The 16282-nt window shown below is 43.8% G+C and overlaps 1 protein-coding gene across 3 annotated transcripts in view; it reads right to left on the bottom strand.

Annotated features, from left to right (window-relative positions):
- The window catches only part of smarca1 (SWI/SNF related, matrix associated, actin dependent regulator of chromatin, subfamily a, member 1), a 102303-nt gene that overhangs the window by 47234 nt on the left and 38787 nt on the right, over nt 1–16282 (bottom strand). For all 3 annotated transcript variants that reach the window (XM_041195107.1, XM_041195106.1, XM_041195105.1), the window contains one exon: nt 54–185. In XM_041195107.1, coding sequence (XP_041051041.1) covers nt 54–185 — 132 coding nt within the window. The remainder of the gene's footprint in view (nt 1–53; nt 186–16282) is intronic.

Raw genomic sequence — 16282 nt, 5'->3', positions numbered from 1 at the left:
GTGACTATAACTATCAACACTGGACATTCTCGCTCAAAATGATCTCAACTTACATCAGCAGAATTGAACACATCAGGCAACAGGAAGTTGAGCAAAGCCCACAGTTCATGGAGATTATTCTGCAATGGTGTCCCTGTCAGTAGCAAGCGGTTTGTTGATTTGAACTCCCGAACTATTTCAGACAGCTGAGAAGAGAAAGGAAAATTGGCAAAATTGGATACATGGAAGAGTAAAAGAAATATTTTTTGAAAAATTACATTACTCTATTCATTTACACAAAATTACAAAAAAATTAGAGATTGATTTGCACTTATATGGTCCCTTTCACAACCTGAGGATGGCCCAAGCGCTTTACACCTAATGACGTGCAGTCACAGCTGTAATGTAGGAAATGTAGCAGCCGATTTGTACAAAGCATGTTCCCACAGTTGGCACAGTGATAGTGACAGGATTTTTTTTTTAATATAAACTTTTCATTCATAGGGTGTGGGTGTCACTGGCTAGGCCAGCATTTATTGCCAATCCCTAATTGCCCTTGACGAGGTGGTGAGCAACCTTCTTGAACCGCTGCAGTCCATGTTGTGTAGGCACATTCACAGTGCTGTTAGGGAGGGAGTTCCAGGATTTTGACCAGGCGACAGTGAAGCAACGGTGATATATTTCCAAGTCAGGATGGTGAGTGGCTTGGAGGGGAAATTGCAGGTGGTGGCATTCCCATGCACTGCTACCCTTGCCCTTCCAGGTGTTAGAGGTCATGGGTTCAGAAGGTGCTGTCGAAGGATCCTTGGTGAGTTTCTGCAGTGCATCTTGTAGATGGTACACGCTGCTGCTACTGTGCATCGGTGATGGAGGAAGTGAATGTTTAGTTTGGTGGATGGGGCACTCCCGCACTCTTCATTGAACCAGGGTTGATCTCCCGGCTTGATGCTAATGATAGAGCGGGGATATGCTGGGCCATGAGGTTACAAATTGTGGTTGTACACAGTTCTGCTGTTGCTGATAGTCTACAGCACCTGGTGGATGCCCAGTTTTGAGTTGCTAGATCTGTGTGAAATCTATCCCATTTAGCACAATGGTAGTGCCACACAACATGATGGAGGGCACCCTCAATGTGAAAGCAGGACTTCACCTCTACAAGGACTGTGCCATGGTCACTCCTACCAATACTGTCATGGGCAGATGCATCTACTACAGGTAGATTGGTAGGGAAGAAGACAACTACGTTTTTCCCTTATGTTGGTTCCCTCACCACCTGCCGCAGAACCAGTCTAGTAGCTAAGTCCTTTGGGACTCAACCAGCTTGGTCAGTAGTGGTGCTACCAAATTATTCTTGGTGCTGGATATTGATGTCCCCCACCCAGAGTACATGCTGTGCCCTTGCCACCCTCAGTGCTTCCTCCAAGTGGTGTTCAACAGGGAGGAGTACTGATCCATTAGCTGAGGGGTGCCAGTAGGTGGTAACCAGCAGGAGGTTTCCTTGCTGATGTTTGACTTGATGCCATGAGACTGCATGGGGTCCAGAGTCAATGTTGAGGACTCCCAGGGTAGCTCCCTCCGGTGGGTCTGTCCCGCCAGCGGGACAGGGATGGTGATGGTGGTGTCTACGATGTTGTCTGCAAGGTACAATACAGTTGAGTATGACTATGTCAGACTGTTGTTTGACTAGCACAATTTTGGCACAATCCCCCAGATGTTAGGAAGGAGGACTTTGCAGGGTCAACAGAGCTGGATTTGCCATTGTTGTTTCCAGTGCCTAGATCGATGCCTCATGGTCCATCTGGTTTCATTCCTTTACTTCGTAGTGGTTTGATACAACTGAGTGGCTTGCGAGGCCATATCAGAGGGAATTTAAGATTCAACCACGTTGCTCTTGGTCTGGAGTTACATGTACGCCAGACCAGGTAAGGATGGGAGATTTACTTCCCTAAAGGGCACTGGTGAATCAGGTGTTTTTATGACAATAGTTTCATGGTCACCATTACTGAGACAAGCTTTTAATTCCAGGTTTGTTATTTGAATTTAAATTCCACCATTTGAACCTGTGTCCCCTGAGCATTAGCCTGGGCCTTTGAACTACTGGTCCAGTGACATTACCACTACGCCACCGCCTCCCCATTTGTCTTTGTGATGGCAATTGTAGGATAAAATATTGATTACGACACGGCAGAGAACTCCACTGCTCTTCTTTGAAATAGTACCCCCTGTCCTGTCCTGCATCCAGCTACACCTATTTGGAGATCTGCTGTCATGGTATGCCATGTTCGTCTGTCTGGCACCATCCTCACACATCCGCTATACCTCGTCTGCAATCATTCTGAGATATACATCATCCAACTATGCCTAGGTCAACCCCTCCTTCTGCTGCCATCCATTTTGCCCTCGAGAAGACATCTCTGTAGCTTTTCAGCTCTGATCAAATGGCAGAAATACTGACATTTTCTTTACTGGATGTCACTTTATATAATTATTTTTGCTCTTGCAACTTCAAGCACCTCTTCATTGTCTTACGGTATGTAGAAGGCATATGGAATGCTCTCCTTCATTGGCAGAGGTATAGAATATAAAAGTAAGGAAATAATGTTGAAATTGTATAAAACACTGGTGAGGCCACAACTGGAGTATTGCGTGCAGTTCTGGTCACCACATTACAGGAAGGATGTAATAGCTCTGGGGAGAGTGCAGAGGAGTTTTACAAGAATGTTGCCAGGGTTAGAAAGTGTAGCTATGAGGAGAGATTGGATAGGTTGGGGTTATTTTCCTTAGAACAAAGAAGGCTGAGAGGTGACTTGATTGAGGTGCACAAAATAATGAGGGGAATAGATAGAGTGGACAGGATAAAATTGTTTCCCTTGGTGCAGAATTCTAGAACCAGGGGACATAGATTCAAGATAAGTGGCAGAAGGTGTAGGGGGGACATGAGGAAGAACTTTTTTATGCAGAGGGTAGTGGGTGTCTAGAAATTGCTGCCCAAGTTGGTGGTAGAGGCAGAAACTCTAAACTCTTTTAAAAAGTACCTGGATCTGCACCTTAAGTGCTGTAAGCTGCAAGGCTATGGGCCGGGTGCAGGAAGGTAGAATTAGAAGGGGCACCTGGGTGTTCTTGGGCTGGCATGGATCAGATGAACCAAATGGCCTCCTTCTGTGCTGTAACTTTTCTATGGTATGTGGAATTTTAAGCATTCACCTTAGCAACCACATTTCAAAGGTTTCTATCTTCTTCCACAGACTTTTATTTATTCTCCAGGTTTCTGAGGCATACAGAAAAGTGGATGGAATGTATCATCTTATGAGATTTTTCTTTATTTTAAGCTTGAGTTTTCTTAGTGTTAACACATCCTTCATCTTCACAAAATGACTTCTGCCTATCCCTATGTGACTTTGGCATCACATCTGCCATCTTCTGTTATTATTTATCCGAAGTAGACAAACTTATCTATTTGTCCCAGTATGACACTATTCACTTCAACCTTCAGCCTAGTTTCATCTAAGGTATTCCATCTGATTACCATTGATTTTTATCTTTTTGCTCATATTCAATCCATGTTCTAATTTTACAATATTCTGTAGAGCCTCTTCTGATTCTGCAAGTAGTATAGTGTCGAGTGTGTATTGCAAGTTTGTTATGTTCTTGCTATCAACTTATTATTCTTGGATGCACCTCTGATCCTCTGAATATTTGTTTTGTGTACAGATTGAATAATTTTGGCGACAGTACACAGCTTTGTCATACTCATCTCTTCACTTGAAACATATCTGATTGTCCATCTTCTAGCCTGATGGTCTCTATTTGGTCCCAATATAGGCTCTGTAGAAATCTCACATCTTTACTGTCAATGTCACATTTCAACATCACATCTATTAGCTTTTGGCGATATACATGATTGAATGCTTTTTCATAGTCCATGAAGCATATATAAATGTTCTTGTATTGTCATGAAAATATCATATTTTTCATCATATTATTGTGGTTTACTGTGAAGTAGGTTTATGAATGTGAGTGTTTATGGTTCTGTCTTTGTAATTTAATTGAATTGGAGTCAGATAGGCTGCAAGGTTGAAGTTATCAAAATAAGTTATGTGTAAAAGGCATTTGAGATACTAATGAGTAAATGTGGATGAAGGCAGCATGTAGGGCGTGAAGAAAATTTGCATTTTTTTTTATAAGCGAAGCGGTTGTTTAGGTTTCAAAGGGATAAGATGTTTGCAACTAACAAGATAAGGCCAAGCATCATGTTTATTGTTTCCAAAGGTACTGACTTCACTACCTACATGTTGCCCGTCTTCAATTAAATCACAAAGACAGAACCATACACACTGACGCTCATAAACCTACTTTACAACAAATCACAATAATCTCATGAAAAATATGATTCAGTGCAGACACAATGGGTTGAATAGCCTCCTGCACTGTAACAATTCTGTGATGCTGTGAATTTTTTAAACCTCTAAAGGTGTTAGTGGACTCATCACTTCTGAATTCAGAGTATAAATCTTCCCATAATAAATATAAATTGCTAAACCATTGTGATAGTGTGGCCAAGTTTCCCTTGTGGATTTGGTCAGCCTGGCACACATCACCTGCCACATCATAACAGTTGCTTTTAGATATTTATTGAAGATTATTCTTAGCTTAAATATTCCTTCTCTTGTTACTACTCCAGGGGCAGGATCATCCACTCGCCGATGCATAAAATGACGCGGGATGACGCGGGTGGAACTCCCAATGTCACCCCGCATCATTTCCATTCTCAGGTTGGCGGGGGGGGGCGCAGCCGAGTCAGCTGCGCACCCACTGATCTGTCAACAGTCTATTGAGGCCATTGAAAAACTAATTAAGATCATTAATGGACCTGCCCGTCCAACCTTAAGGTTGGCGGGCAGGCGGGGAGCCCTGGTGGGCTTCGGAAAAAGCATGAAACCTCATCCATGGGTAAATAAACAGGTACTTAAATTTTTATTTAATCTTTCAATAAAAGTTCTGGGCATGTCACAACTCATGTGACAGGGTCACATGAGAGGACATGTAAGGGGAAATTTTTGTATCATTTGTATTAAAATTTTAATTCTGAGCCAATCTACCTGAGGCAGCACTTAGCTTCAGGGAGATCTGTACAGTCTTTTGCACACACGTGTGAAAGAGTGCACTCCTGGCTGAGGGAAGTCCCCCCCACATACAGGGAGCGCATAGCGCTTCTGAGCAGACATGGAACTGGGTGGGCCTTAATTGGCCCACCCATGTAAAATGGCGGTGCACCCCCGATCGGGGGCGCCAATCAGAGGCACGCCCACCCACGCACCTGCCCTCCAACAGGGGGAAAACTTTTCCCCAGGTCTAATTCCAGCATGTGTTTCACCAATTTCTGCTTCAAATATGTTATTCTTTCTTTCTGTCGTAATTATCAAGATCATCTCAATGAGATGACTCATTAAGCTTATAGTTCTAAACTGTTGCACTCTATTGCTTTAGGTTTCTTCGGTAACTTAAATAAATGTCTCAAGTCACTCGGAATGTATCCTTTGGTATGTATTTGATCACAAATCTCTCTTATCAGTTCTATTTCAGTTTCTCCAAGGGCTTTCAGTCGCTCTTTTGTTACTCCATCTATGCCTGGAGCTTTTTCTGCACTCATTAATTTTAAAGCATTCTTTCCCTCTGATGTCATAATGTTTGGTCCTTCGTTTGCCTCCATATCTTGGGGGAATCCCACGATTTGGATCATCGTACAATTCACTTACATATTCTGTCCACCTTTTTGCCACTGCATCCCTTCAGAACAATATCTTGCCAACTTTGCCTTTTATATGTACCTACTATCTGTTTTATCCCTTTCTTTCTGTCTGTCAAAAGATTTCACCTCCAGGTGCATAACTCTCATTCTGTGATTTCCTTCCAGCTCTAGTACTTCATCTCACATCTCGTTATCTATTTCTCTTCAGCCTCCCTATATGCATTCTTTACTTTTTCAATTTCATCATATTCACGTGTTTCCTTTTCTTTCCTCTTTCTATCACCATTGCTAGTAATTCATGTGTCATCCACTCCTTGTCTCTTTTTCTGTTCCATTTTGGTAACATTTCCTTTGCACCATGTTGTATACTCTTTCATGTTTTTCCATTTGCTTTCTACTTCTTGGTCTGAGACCTTTATTTCCCCTGTTTTGTCTGTTTTTACTTTAAGAGTGAATGCTTCTCTGATGTTCTCATGCGAAAACATGTCAAAATTTTAATGAACATATGAATTAGGAGCAGGAGTAGGCCGCTCAGCCCCTCGAGCCTGCTCTGCCATTCAATAAGGTCATGACTGAACTGATTGTAACCTCCCGCCTACCCCCGATAACCTATCACCCCCTTGCTTATCAAGAATCTATCTACTGCTGCCTTAAAAATAATCAAAGGCTCTGTTTCCACTGCCTTTTGAGGAAGAGAGTTCCAAAGACTCACGACATTCTAAGAGAAAAACTTTCTCCTTATCTCTGTCTTAAATGAACAACCGCTTGTTTTTAAACAGTGACCCCTAGTTCTAGCTTTTCCCATAAGAGGAAACATCCTCTCCATATCCACCTCGTCAAGACCCCTCAGGATCTCAAAAGTTTCAATGAAGTCGTTTCTTACTCTTCAAAACACCAGTGGATACAAGCCTAGCCTGTCCACATAAGACTTTTCTCATAATACCCATTCCTGGTATTAGTCTAGTAAACCTTCTATGGCTGTATATCTTTTTCTTTTTTGGTGTTTTCAGTTTCAGCTCAATTTTTGCCACAAGGAGATAACGATCTGAATTTATATCTTCGCCGGGATACTATGAATTCTAAAACCATTACATAATCTAGTTGATTTCTATACACATCACCTGGACTTCTCCAAGTGCACAGTCTTCTTTTCACTTGTTTAGGTGCTTGGCACCATCAAATCATTTTCTTGACAAAATATCAATCTCACTCCTCTTTCATTTCTCGATCCAAGATCATATTGACCGACATGCATTCCTGAATGTTCCTTCACTGACTTTAGCATTTAAGCCGCCCATTACAAGTACCATATTAGTTGACTTGACCTATCATAACACTGTAATAGTACCCTGGGACCTTTATTGTCCACCAAAGGGGGTCAATGGGGCTTCAGTTTAACGTTTCATCCAAAAAAAAGGTCCCTTTAGCCATGCAGCACTCCTCCTATACCACACTGGAGTGTCAGCCTAACTTTTATTAAGTATTTTTATTTACCTTTTCTCCAATTACCTGTGTAAAATTTGGCATGCTTAACACCTAATCACTAACCTTAGGAGTGCATTCTATAGCCTCACAACCCTGTGTAAGTGTTTCTCTTGCTTTATGGCCTAAATCTCTTACATCTGATTCCCTCAATCATTGGAAATAATATGCGTCTATCTGCCCTTTCCCTTCTTTTTCCCACAGCTGGCAACAGTTATACCACTTATGAAAGAAACGGTATTAAGCACAGGACACAACCGGGTTACCAGTAAAAAGACTAAGCTAATCTCTTGCTCCACGTTGTGTTTTCTTTTCAAGCCTTCTAACTCCAGGTAGTTTTGACTCTTATCTGAGATCACTTTCATGGATCTGTCCCATCTCCCATTTCTTTGAATGTGCCTATCCTTGTCTTGACAGCAGGCTTGGGAAATAACACCAAAGCCAGGCTCATCACTGCATTTGGCTACTGAACTAATGCCTCCAGGAAGTCAATCTTTCAGAATATACAACATTGCATCAGATGTTTTAAATCAAGAGTATCAAGAAAATTTAGTTTGCAAAATCTCAGCAAGAAAAAAACCAATGAGGTCATACATTTACAGTTGGCATCCTTCTAACTTCTTTAACTAAAATAATAAGACTGCAACTCAAAGAACTAAAGTTAGCTCTGTAAATAACTTTCAAATAAATGTGTCTTAACTGGATTAAAGCCAGCTAGTCTGGGTGCTTTGATATGTACTAGTTTTGATATGTAAGAGAGATAGTGTGCATTTGCATTTTTTGAATAGAGTATTCAAGAAGTGGGGTGAAAACTTGACACTTTTCTAGCAGATGCCAAGTAAATATGTTTACATTACTAATACAATTCTTAAAATGAATGGGAGTTTCATTGTTAAAAGATAAAGTTCAAAGAGACTGGTAAGACAATGGTAGGTATAAGTTCAGTAGCTTTCAGCTGTGCAGAGCAGAGGCAATGTAAGATCAAAAGGCAGCTGTAAGCCTCTAACACGCTGCCACGGAATGCTCCAAGTAGTTGGACTGTGTTGCACCACTGTCCCTGGTGGAAAAATTTATGCAGAGAAACACCTTTGACAACAAGTCCATCAGGCATTGGTTGGCACGTAACGTCTTAGAGGCCCTGCGGGAAAAGGAGAGGGTGGATCCTGTGGGATGGTTCCCCGAGCAGACTGTCAAAGTCTTTTGGCAAAATGCCTCATCACCAGAACTTTCCAACAAGCACCAAGATGTAGCTTGGCTGGTGGTGAGAAAGGCCTCCCCGTCAGATCCTTCCAACATGCCAGGAGTCTCACCCCCTCTGCCCTCAAGGTGGCTGTGGTGGGGATGAGACCGTTATTCACCTCCTTGTGGATTGTGCCTTTGCAAAGACGGTTTGGAGAGAGCTGCAGTGGTTTCTGTCGAGGTTCATCCCGAGCAGTTCTGTGACACAAGAATCTGTGCTCTACGGGCTGTTCCCAGGGACACTCACGGAGACAAATATCAACTGCAGCTGGAGGATCATCAACTCGATGAAAGACGCTCTTTGGTCTGCCCGAAACTTGTTGATCTTCCAGCGCAGAGTTGTCCCCGACCGAGTGTTGCAGACTGGCATATTCCAAGGGCCAGGACTATGTTCCGGGGGGGGGGGGCACTAAAGCTTGGGGCAGCCACCGCAAAGGCACAATGGGGAAGGGTCGCTGTCTAAGACCTTTCTGCCACAGAGCAACGAGAGGCTGGGAACTGTTGAGAGCCCCTCAGGCTGCACAGCTCAAAATGAATGCAGTGAATACTAATTGTATTATAAATGTACTGAAGCATGTATATTGATAACTCCAATACCATTGTCTGACTGTCTGCATTGACCATAGTGAAATGATTGCAATATTCATTGATTGTATTGATGCACCTTGTGACCCATGTGTAAAAGTTGAATCCGATTGTACTTATGTGATGGTGATTTTGAACTGTTTTGGAATGTTCTACCAGATATTTTACGAATAAAGTATATTTTTCAAAAAAAAACTAGTTGCACAGTGAAAAGAATCTCATTCTGAATTTGTAAGGTGAAAATACTTTGCCTGGTGTTTGGTTAAGTCTATGGGTTTCTGGTGCCTTAATGGAGATTAGTTTGGAAATTTGTTTAAAGTTATGATAGTAGTAATTTGTAGCCATGTGTATATATTTTAACCTGTGTAAATTAATAAAATGTTTCACTTAGTTTAATGTAAAACCTCAAGAACTGGTGGTCTGATTCCTGAATTTAGAGTTGCATCTCAAATATAACACTTAAAACTGTAGGTTATGACAGCAGTTTAAAGTTTCCCTCTGGGAATTTTAAATAACTCCTTTTCCAACTGCATCAGTCATAACAACCTTGCTAGCATACTGCAGTTAGGGGTTTTCTGGGAAACACTCCATTAAGGATTTGCAGCCTCTGACAGGACTCCTCATTAGTTACTTACTTTATAGAGATTTTCTTTCTCTTTATTTAAGGAACATGGCCAGCATTTATTCCCCAACCCCAATTGCCCATGAGAAGGTGGTAAGCTGCCTTCTTGAACTGTGCTGTTAGGAAGGGAGTTCCAAGATTTTGACCCAGCGACAGTGAAGGAACAGCGATATAATTCCAAGTCAGGATGTTGAGTGACTTGGAGGGGAACTTCCAGGTGGTGGCATCCCTATCTACCTGCTGCTCTTGTCCTACCAGATGGTAGTGGTCGTGGGTTTGGAAAGTGCTGTCTAAGGAGCCTTGGTGAATTCCTGCAGTGCACCTTGTAGATGGTACACACTGCTGCCACTGTACGTCGGTGACGGAGGGAGTGAATGTTTGTGGATGTGGTGCCAATCAAACAGGGTGCTTTGCGTTGCATGGTGTCACGCTTCTTGAGTGTTGTGGGAGCCGAACTCATGCAGGCACGTGGGGAGTATTCCATCACATTCCTGACTTATGCCTTGTAAATGATGGACAGGCCTTGGGGAGTCAGGAGGTGAGTTACCCGTCGCAGGATTCTTAGCCTCTGACCTGCTCTTGTAGCCACAACATTTATATGGCTAGTCCAGTTCAGTTTCTGGTCAATGGTAACCCCCAAGTGGGGATTCAGTGATGGTAATGCCATTGAACGTCAAGGGGTGATGGTTAGATTCTCTCTTGTTGGAGATGGTCATTGCCTGATACTTGTGTGGTGCGAATGTTACTTGCCACTTGTCAGCCCAAGATATTGTCCAGGTCTTGCTGCATTTGGACATGGACTGCTTCAGTATCTGAGAAGTCGCAAATGGTGCTGAACATTGTGCAATCATCAGCGAACATCCCTACATCTGACCTTATGATGGAGGGAAGGTCATTGATGAGGCAGCTGAAAGTGTTTCGGCCCAGGACACTACCCTGAGGAACTCTTGCAGCAATGTCCTGGAGCTGAGCTGACTGACCTCCAACAACCACAACCATCTTCTTTTGTGCTGGGGATGACTCCAACCAGCAGAGAGTTTTCCCCCTGGTTCCCATTTTTCTAGGGCTCCTTGAAGCCATGCTTGGTCAAATGAGGCCTTGATAAGGGCAGCCACTCTCACCTCACCTTGGGAGTTCCATGTTTGAACCAAGGCTGTAATGAGGTCAGAAGCTGAATGGCCCTGGCGGAACCCAAACTGGGTGTCAGTGAGCAGGTTATTGCTAAGCAAGTGCCGCTTGATAGCACTGTTGATGACCCCTTCCATAACTTTACTGATGATCGAGAATAGACTGATGGGAGTGATAATTGGCTAGGTTGGATTTGTCCTTTTTTTTGTGCACAGGACATACCTGGGCAATTTTCCACCTAGCCGGGTAGATACCAGTGTTGTAGCTGTACTGGAACAGCTTGGCTAGGGGTGCGGCAGGTTCATGAACACAAGTCTTGAGTACCAATGCCGGAATTGTTAGGGGCCATAGCCTTTGCACTATCCAGTGCCTTCAGCCATTTCTTGCTACCACGTGGAGTGAATCGAATTGGCTGAAGACTGGCATCTGTGATGCTGGGGACCTCCAGAGGAGGCCAAGATGTATCATCCACTCAGCACTTCTGATTGAAGATTGTGGCGAATGTTTCAGCCTTATCTTTTGCACTAATGTGCTGGGCTCCTCCATCATTGAGGGTGGTGATATTTGTGCAGCCTTGTCCCCCAGTGAGTTGTTTAACTGTCCACCACCATTTGCGACTGGATGTGGCAGGAATGGAGAGCTTAGATCTGATCCATTTGTTGTGGGATTGCTTAGCTCTATCACTTGCTGCTTATGCTATTTGACATGCAAGTAGTCCTGTGTTGTAGCTTCACCATGTTGACACTTCATTTTTAGATACGCCTGGTGGTGCTCCTGGCATGCCCTCCTGCACTCTTCATTGAACCAGGGTTGTTCCCCTGGCTTGATGGCAATGGTAGAGAGGGGATTATGCTAGACCATTAGGTTACAGATTGTGTTTGAGTATGTTAGGGGGAAATTAAATATATACATATAATAAAAAAGCATACAGTAAGAATTCGCTAAACATGCTTAAAATCTCCAAGCAGCCATGGATGCTAAACCTATTGACAGCTGAGGATAAGCAGAAGGACAGTGCACACAAAGGGGCTTTGAGTTTTCTGTGATTTACAAAGTTTCAAGAGATGAGCTGACAGAACCATTCAAGTGGTAAAATGGTGCGTTGAAGCCTTGAGAGCTGGACTGGAGATAAAACATAACAAAGTTAGTTTAGATACACTCCTCTCTCAGATAGGGGCAGGGCAGATGGTTTAGAATAGATATGGGAGGACATACAAAGACAAGAAAGGTCTTTGATGAAACACAAGCAGTCCTGAGTTGTGAGAACCAAGGTCTTTGCGTACGTGTTTTAATTTTGATTGGATAATATAATTATGTATACATCCTTTAGAATAATTGGTTAGCAAAATCACATGTTTATGTACTCAATAGGATAGTTTTAACATGGTACCTGTGTGTCAGTTACCGATTGGATATATTCAAATGTACTCAACTGTATTGTGATAAGAAAAAGTACAAAAGTAATGAAATGTAATCGGTCAGGGAGCTGGGTCTTCATTCTTAGGAATTATTGCGACTCCCTTGCATATGCTTGAATAAAACCGGTAAAAGAAGCCCGAGTCTCTCTGGTCACTATGTGATAGGGGATTGTAATTTCTCCTCTTCAAATGGTATGTGGTAGTTGCAGGATTGGAGGGAATACCCTCTTCAGAGTATAATTTTGCTGCTGCTGATGGCCCACAGCGCCTCATGGGTGCCCAGTCTTGAGCTACTAGATCTGTTCGAAATCTATCCCATTTAGCACAGTGGTAGCGCCACACAACATGATGTAGGGTATCCTCAATGTGAAGGCAGGACTTCGTCTCCACAGCAACTGTGCGGTGGTCACTCCTTCCGATACTGTCATAGACAGATGCATCTACGGCAGACAGGCTGGTGAGAATGAGGTCGTGTATGTTTTTCCCTCTTGTTGGTTCCCTCACCACCTGTCACAGACCACTCTATCAGCTATGTCCTTTAAGACTTGGCCAGCTCGGTCAGTAGTGGTGCGACCAAGCCACTCTTGTTGATGGAGATTGAAGTCCCCCATCCAAGTACATTCTGCGCCCTTGTCACTCTCAGTGCTTCCTCCAAGTGGTGTTCAACATGGAGGAGCACTGATTCATCAGCTGAGGGAGGGCAGTACATGGTAATCAGCAGAAGGTTAACTTACCTATGTTTGACCTGCTGTCATGAGACTTCAAGGGGTCCGGAGTTGACGTTGAGGACTCCTTGGGCAAATCCTAACCAATTGTATACCACTGTGCCACCACCTCTTCTGGGTCTGTCTTGCTGGTGGGACAGGACATACCCAGGGATGGTGATGGTGGTGTTTGGAACATTATTTATAAGATATGATTCCGTGAGGATGACTATGTCAGGCTGTTGCTTGACTAGTCTGTGAGACACCTCTCCCAATTTTGGCTCAAGCCCCCAGATGTTAGTGAGGAGGACTTTGCAGGGTCGACAGGGCTGTATTTGCCATTGTCATTTCCAGTGCCTAGGTCGATACCGGGTGGCCCGGCCGGTTTCATTCCTTTTTTGAGACTTTGTAGCAGTTTGACACAACTGAGTGGCTTGCCAGGTCATTCCAGAGGGCATTTAACAGTCAACCACATTGCTGTGGGTCTGGAGCCATCTGTAGGCCAGACCAGGTAAGGACAACAGATTCTCTGTCATCACAGGGGAATGGATGGCGTAGTGGTATTGTCACTGGACTAGTAATCTAGAGACCCAGGGTAATGCTCTGGTCGTTGCCAGGTGGTCTGTCCGGTTTCATTACCTTTTTGTGCCTTTGTTGCAGCTGAGTGGCTTACCAGGCCATTTCAGAGAGCATTTAAGAGTCAACCACATTGCTGTGGGTCTGGAGTCACATGTAGGCCAGACCAGGTAAGGACGACAGTGAACCAGATGAGTTTTTACAACAATAGACAATGGTTTCATGGTCATTATCAGACTTTTAATTCCAGATTTTTATTGAATTCAATTTCCACCATATACCGTGGTAGGATTCAAACCCGGGTCCCTAGAGCATTACCCTGGGTCTCCGGATCACTAGCCCAGCAACAATACCACATCAACTCCCCTAGTGTTTTAATTATCCTCCGTTTTTTACTTTGGATGTGACCAGACAGCAGAGCTTTTAATTGATCCGTTGGTTGAGGGATCACTTGGCTCTCTATGTAACATGCCACTTGTACTGGTTAGAATGCACGGGTCCTGTGTTGTAGCTTCACCAGGTTGGCATCTCGCTTTAAAGGTATGCCTGTGTTGTTCCTGGCACGCCCTCAGACACTCCTTTCTAAACCAGGGTTAGTTCTCTGGCTTACTGATAATAGTGGAACAAGGGATCTACAATGATGCCCTTGCCACCAGAGATAACCTTGTAAAATCAAAGGTATAGAACCATAGAACAGTACAATACAGAAGGAGGCCATTCAGCCCACTGAGTCTCCACCAGCTCTTTCAAAGGATGAGTTTTTTTTTAATTTGTTCACGGCATGTGGGCGTCGCTGGCTAGGCCAGCATTTATTATCCAAACCTAGTTGCCCTAGCTCAGAGGGCATTTAGGAGTCAACTACATTGCTGTGGGTCTGGAGTCACATGTAGGCCAGACCAGGTAAGGACAGCTGATTTCCTTCCCTAAAGGGCACAGTCTCACTCCCCTGTTTATTCCTCATACTTCTGCAATTTTTTTCTCCAAGGATTTATCAAATGCCCTTTCGAAATCTGCTTTCTTATCTTAAGTAGAAACACTCTCTCTGCATCCAATCTATCAAAACTTTTCATGATTTCAAAGGTTTTAAAGAACCTCTATTAGGTTACACCTCGACTGTCTCTTTGCTAGAAAAGAGAAAGCCAAGCCTGTAGGAAAACCAGAATGGCAGAGTATTATTGAAATAGTGATAGATTGGGAAATGTTGATGTGCAAAGGGACCCGGGTCCTTGTACACCAATCACTGAAAGCAAGTATGCAGGTGCATGCAGCAAGCAGTTAAGGCGGCAAATGGTATCTTGGCCTTCTTTACAAGAGGATTTGAGTGCAGGAGCAAGGATGTCTTGCGGCAGCTGTATAGGGCTTTGGTGAGACCACACCTGGAGTACTGCGTGCAGTTTTGGTCTCCTTACCTAAGAAAGGATACACTTGCCATAGAGGGAGCGTGGCGAAGGTTCAACAGACTGCTTCCTGGGATGGCAGGATTGTCGTATGAGGAGAGATTGGGCCAACTAGGCCTGTATTAACTGGAGTTTAAACAAATGAGAGAAGATCTCATTGAAACTTATAAAAGTTCTGACAGGGATGGTCAGACTGGATGCAGGAATAATATTTCCTGTGGCTGGGAGGTCTAGAATAAGGGGGTCACAGACTCAGGATACGGGCTGGACCATTTAGGACAGAGATGAGGAAAAACTTCTTCATTCAGAGGGTGGTGAACCTATGGAATTTTCTACCACAGAAAGCTATGGAGCCCAAAGAAGAAGGAAAATAGGTGGATTTCTGGACTCCAAAGGCATCAAGGGGTGTGGGGAGAGCACGAGAGTTTGGTGTTGAGGTAGAGGATCAGCTGTGATCATATTAAATGGTGGAACAGGCTCGAAGGGCCGAATGACCTACACCTATTTTCTATGGTCAGGATTTTCAGCTCGGCATGCAGGTGCTCGCTCGACACGCAAGAGCATGAAATAGCGCGTGATGGCATCGGGCGAGCGTCCTGACATCATCGTGCACTTGTGCGATATTTCGGTCACCAGGCACGCGTGGGAGTCAGCAGCGCGCCCGCCGACAATTAAGAGGGCTGTTCAGTCCATTAATAAATTAATGAAAGTGAAATTTTTCCAGCCCATCCAAACTTACGGCTGGCAGGCGAGCAAATAGGCCAAGCAGCCTTTGCATTTTTTGTGAAACCTCATCCACAGGCGGGATGAAGTTTCACATAGTGATTTAAAAACAAAACACTAAACATTCTTCAAACTCATTTTTAACATGTTTTTTTTTGGAAGTCTTTATTTTTTAATGCTGAAAGTCTTTAGCTCCCTGAGACAGCTCTGTGCCTCCAGGGAGCTTTCACTGAGTGCACCCGCGAGCATGCACACACTTCAGCAATGCTGAGGTTATCAGCGCGTGTTTCACTCTGGCTGACCGTTAATTGGCCAGCCAGCATGAAATGGCAGCCGGGGCCTGACCACGGGTGGTGGACCCTCGCACGGCCGCTCCCACGCCCAGCCGACAAGGTAAAAATTCTGCCCTATGTTTCTATGTCCATCATTTTCTGATAAATATAGCTTCGCAGTTCTGGTGGCATCACACTGTGATTCAAAATTGTCCCCTCAACCCCTTCAGAAGATCTGATACAAAATTATGGGGAGCCATAGATATGGTAGATAGGAAGAAACTTTTCCCCTTAATAGAGGTGTCACTAACCAGGGGACATAGATTCAAGGTAAGGGGCAGGAGGTTTAGAGGGGATTTGAGGAAACATTTTTTCACCCAGAGGCTGGTTGGAATCTGGAACACACTG

Source organism: Carcharodon carcharias, chromosome 9, assembly GCF_017639515.1.
Source record: "Carcharodon carcharias isolate sCarCar2 chromosome 9, sCarCar2.pri, whole genome shotgun sequence".
In the NCBI taxonomy this organism is placed as follows: domain Eukaryota; kingdom Metazoa; phylum Chordata; class Chondrichthyes; order Lamniformes; family Lamnidae; genus Carcharodon; species Carcharodon carcharias.
This window is presented reverse-complemented; position numbering and strand designations above follow the sequence as displayed.